Source organism: Guillardia theta, assembly GCF_000315625.1.
Source record: "Guillardia theta CCMP2712 unplaced genomic scaffold GUITHscaffold_303, whole genome shotgun sequence".
NCBI lineage: Eukaryota > Cryptophyceae > Pyrenomonadales > Geminigeraceae > Guillardia > Guillardia theta.
Genome location: NW_005434374.1, coordinates 5,000 through 8,507, shown reverse-complemented (window position 1 = coordinate 8,507; position 3,508 = coordinate 5,000). Strand labels below are relative to the sequence as shown.

The 3,508-nt window shown below is 65.8% G+C and overlaps 1 protein-coding gene across 1 annotated transcript; it reads left to right on the top strand.

Moving 5' to 3' along the window:
* Positions 1 to 190: 190 nt before the first annotated feature.
* Positions 191 to 649, top strand: GUITHDRAFT_83034 (hypothetical protein; the record flags this gene model as incomplete). The annotated part of the gene is made up of 1 exon (XM_005818470.1): positions 191 to 649. A coding segment is annotated over one exon (459 nt), but the record flags the coding sequence as incomplete, so codon positions are not given.
* Positions 650 to 3,508: the final 2,859 nt, after the last annotated feature.

Below are 3,508 nucleotides of genomic sequence, written 5' to 3'. Positions count from 1 at the left end.
ACGGCGGCAGACAAGCCGCGGTCATGCTCAGACTCGGGCCGCATCCTCGGCTTGTACGCTACATGGGGCAGAGCCACGACGCGACGGCTGTCCCCTGCTGCTGACCGAGCTCGCCGAGCTGGGGTCGCTGAGGGAGGCTCTGCTGGGGAGGCTGGCGGGGCAGGTGACGCGAGGGCACCAGACGGCGATGATGGAGCAGATCGCGCAGGGCATGGAGCACCTGGCTGAGCAGCGGGTCGTGCACCGGGACCTCGCGGCTCGGCACGTGCTGGTCATGGGCTTCGACAAGGAGGACGTGGGGAGGACGTCGGTGAAGGTGGCGGGGTACGGGCGGGCAGGGGAGCTGGTGGACGGGAGTGACGGGAGGGTAGCGGGGCGAGCGCTGCCGGTGCGCTACATGCCCCCAGAGTCGATGCAGAGAGGCCGGTGCTCGGAGAAGAGCGACGTGTGGGCCTACGGGGTCACGTGCTGGGAGATCCTGACCTCGGGCATGACCCCCTACTACCCCATGACGGACCCGACTGTGATCGGGTATGTGTGCGGGGGTGGGAGGCTGCCTCGAGAGCACCTCCTCGGAGGATGCCCGGACGGGTTGTGGGCCCTGCTGGAGAGCTGCTGGGCGACGAGGGAGGAGGACCGCCCGAGGTTCGCCGAGCTTGCGGTAGCTGTAGGAAGAGCCGGAGCGGAGGGGGGTGAGGGGGCTGCTGCATGGACATGGTCAGACAGGACGCCTGGACAGCGGCGGGCAGGGGCCGGCAACCAGTCGCTATGCCGAGGCATACGCAGCATGGCAGAAGCTGCATGGAGAAGGATCGGAGAGGCAGCGGGGGGAGGGATCGAGGCGGTGGCGAGGAGAGTCAGGAAGCGCAAGTACGGAGAGCTCGTGGAGCTGCAAGAGTCAGCTTGCACCGCCTTGGAGTCCACGGGCAGCGACGCTCTCAGCTCGCTGAGGACGGGAGCGAAGGCGCTGCCGGTCAGGGCGTCGGCAGCGCTAGGGGCACAAGACGGAAGCGGGACGGAGCAGCCGGCAAGGGAGGCATGGAGGCTGCTGAGGACGGGAGCTGACGACAGCATAGAGGCGGTGTTGCAGGAGATGAGGACGTACGAGGCTCTCGCGGAGGTACAGCAGGCTGCGTGCGAAGCCTTGGTCAGCATGGCTCAGAACGGGGAGGCTGACAAGGTCAAGGCGCGAGAGGCGGGAGCGATCGAGGCCGTCGTCAGCGCCATGTCCATGCACGCGGACGACGCTGGCGTACAGCAGGCTGCGTGCTGGGCCTTGAGACATACCGTCAGTCGCATCAAAGAGAGCCAGGCGCGGGCTCGAGAGGCGGGAGCGATCGAGGCCGTCGTCAGCGCCATGACCAGGCACGCAGACGACGCTGGCGTACAGCAGGCTGCGTGCGAGGCTCTGAAGAACACTGTCAGCTTCAGGGACGAGAGCCAGGCGCAGGCGCGGGAGGCGGGAGCGATCGAGGCCGTCGTCAGCGCCATGACCACGCACGCGAACGACGCGGGCGTACAGCAGGCTGCGTGCTGGGCCCTGGACTACACTGTCAGCTTCAGCGATGAGAGCCAGGTGCGAGCACGAGAGGCGGGAGCGATCGAGGTCGTCGTCAGCGCCATGTCAAGTTATGCGAACGACTTGGAAGTACAGCATGCTGCGTGTGAGGCCCTGAAGTACACAATGCAGCACTTCCGATACCAGGGCACAGCGAGAGATGCGAAAGCGATCGAGGCCGTCGTCAGCGCCATGACCAGGCACCAGAGCAACGCGAAGATACAGCAAGGACTATGCGAGGTGCTGACAGCGATAGCCGAGAGCCACGAGCAGAACAAGCTCCCGGCCATGCAGGCGGGAGCGATCGAGGCCGTCGTCAGCGCCATGTCCACGCACGCGGAAGACGCTGGGGTACAAGGATCTTCCTGCGAAGCACTTGAAAGTATGACAGAGGGCATGGCAGACAGCCAGGCGCGGGCGCGGGAGGCGGGAGCGATCGAGGCGGTAGTGAGGGCGATGTCCAGGCACACGGACGACAGGTGGGTACAGAAGACTGCGTGCAGGGCCGTGACAAACACAGTGAGTCACATCAAAGAGAGCCAGGCGCGGGCGCGGGAGGCAGGAGCGATCGAGGCCGTCGTCAGCGCCATGTCCACGCACGCGGACGAAGGATACTTGCAATGGTCAGCATGTCAAGCACTTCAAAGCATGACGGAGGGCATGGCTGACAGCCAGGCGCGGGCGCGGGAGGCGGGAGCGATCGAGGCCGTCGTCAGCGCCATGTCCACACATGTCGACGACCGATGGCTACAGTGTGACGGATGCAAGGCCTTGCGCAGCATGACGGAGGGCATGGCTGACAGCCAGGCGCGGGCGCGGGAGGCGGGAGCGATCGAGGCCGTCGTCAGCGCCATGTCCACGCACGCGGACGACTGGTGGATACCGCGTGACGGATGCAAAGCACTTCAAAGCATGACGGCGGGCATGGCTGACAGCAAGGCGCGGGCGCGGGAGGCGGGAGCGATCGAGGCCGTCGTCAGCGCCATGTCCAGACACGCGGACGACTGGTGGATACCGCGTGACGGATGCAAGGCCTTGCGCAGCATGACGGAGGGCATGGCGGACAGCCAGGCGCGGGCTCGAGAGGCGGGAGCGATCGAGGCCGTCGTCAGCGCCATGTCCAGGCACGCAGACGACCGATGGCTACAGTGTGACGGATGCAAGGCCTTGCGCAGCATGACGGAGGGCATGGCAGACAGCCAGGCGCGGGCTCGGGAGGCGGGAGCGATCGAGGCGGTAGTGAGGGCGATGCAAAGGCATGAGGGCAGCGGGTGGTTGGAGGATAGCGCGATGGAGGCTCTGAGCAGCCTTGCTAGCGACAACTCGTACAACATCCGACGCATCCGACGGCTCCGAGGCGCCGCCCTGCCTCCCAACATCCCCGACACCCGTGCTTCTGAGGCGGGCCGACGGCTCAGGTCCGTGCTCGAGCGACGCGATGCCGAGTGATGGGGAGGGTCGAGGTAGAGCTGGAGGGGAGGCGGGGATGGCGGGGAAGGGACAGAGCTTGTTCGTGCTGCTAGGGGCAAGAGCTGGCGGTGAGACGAGCGTCGAGCAGAGGGCGGAAGCTTTCTCAGCTTGTCGGGCAATGTTGCGGTCAACCTTGATTGTACTTGATAGAAGCGCGTCTTGCTCTCTACCTCTCAGCTCTTCTTGTCCTCCACCCCCATGTCTGTCTATGCGGGCTAGCGCTCGCTTCTGCTCTGCGGCGCAAGCCGACAGCCCAGCTGAGCATGGCAAGACGCCATGCGACATCCGATGCGAGCTCGGGGAGAGAGGGCATGACGACGTCGCTGCTACAGGCGAGGAGGCAGCGGAGGGGATCAAGGACGGAAGGAGGAGAGAAGCGGAGGGGAGGGAGGGGAGGAGGAGACTTGTATCATGTGAGAGAAGCTTGAGCAAGGTTGGCTCTTACCTTCGCTCCTTTCCTCTGCCGTTCCCTCCTCCCTC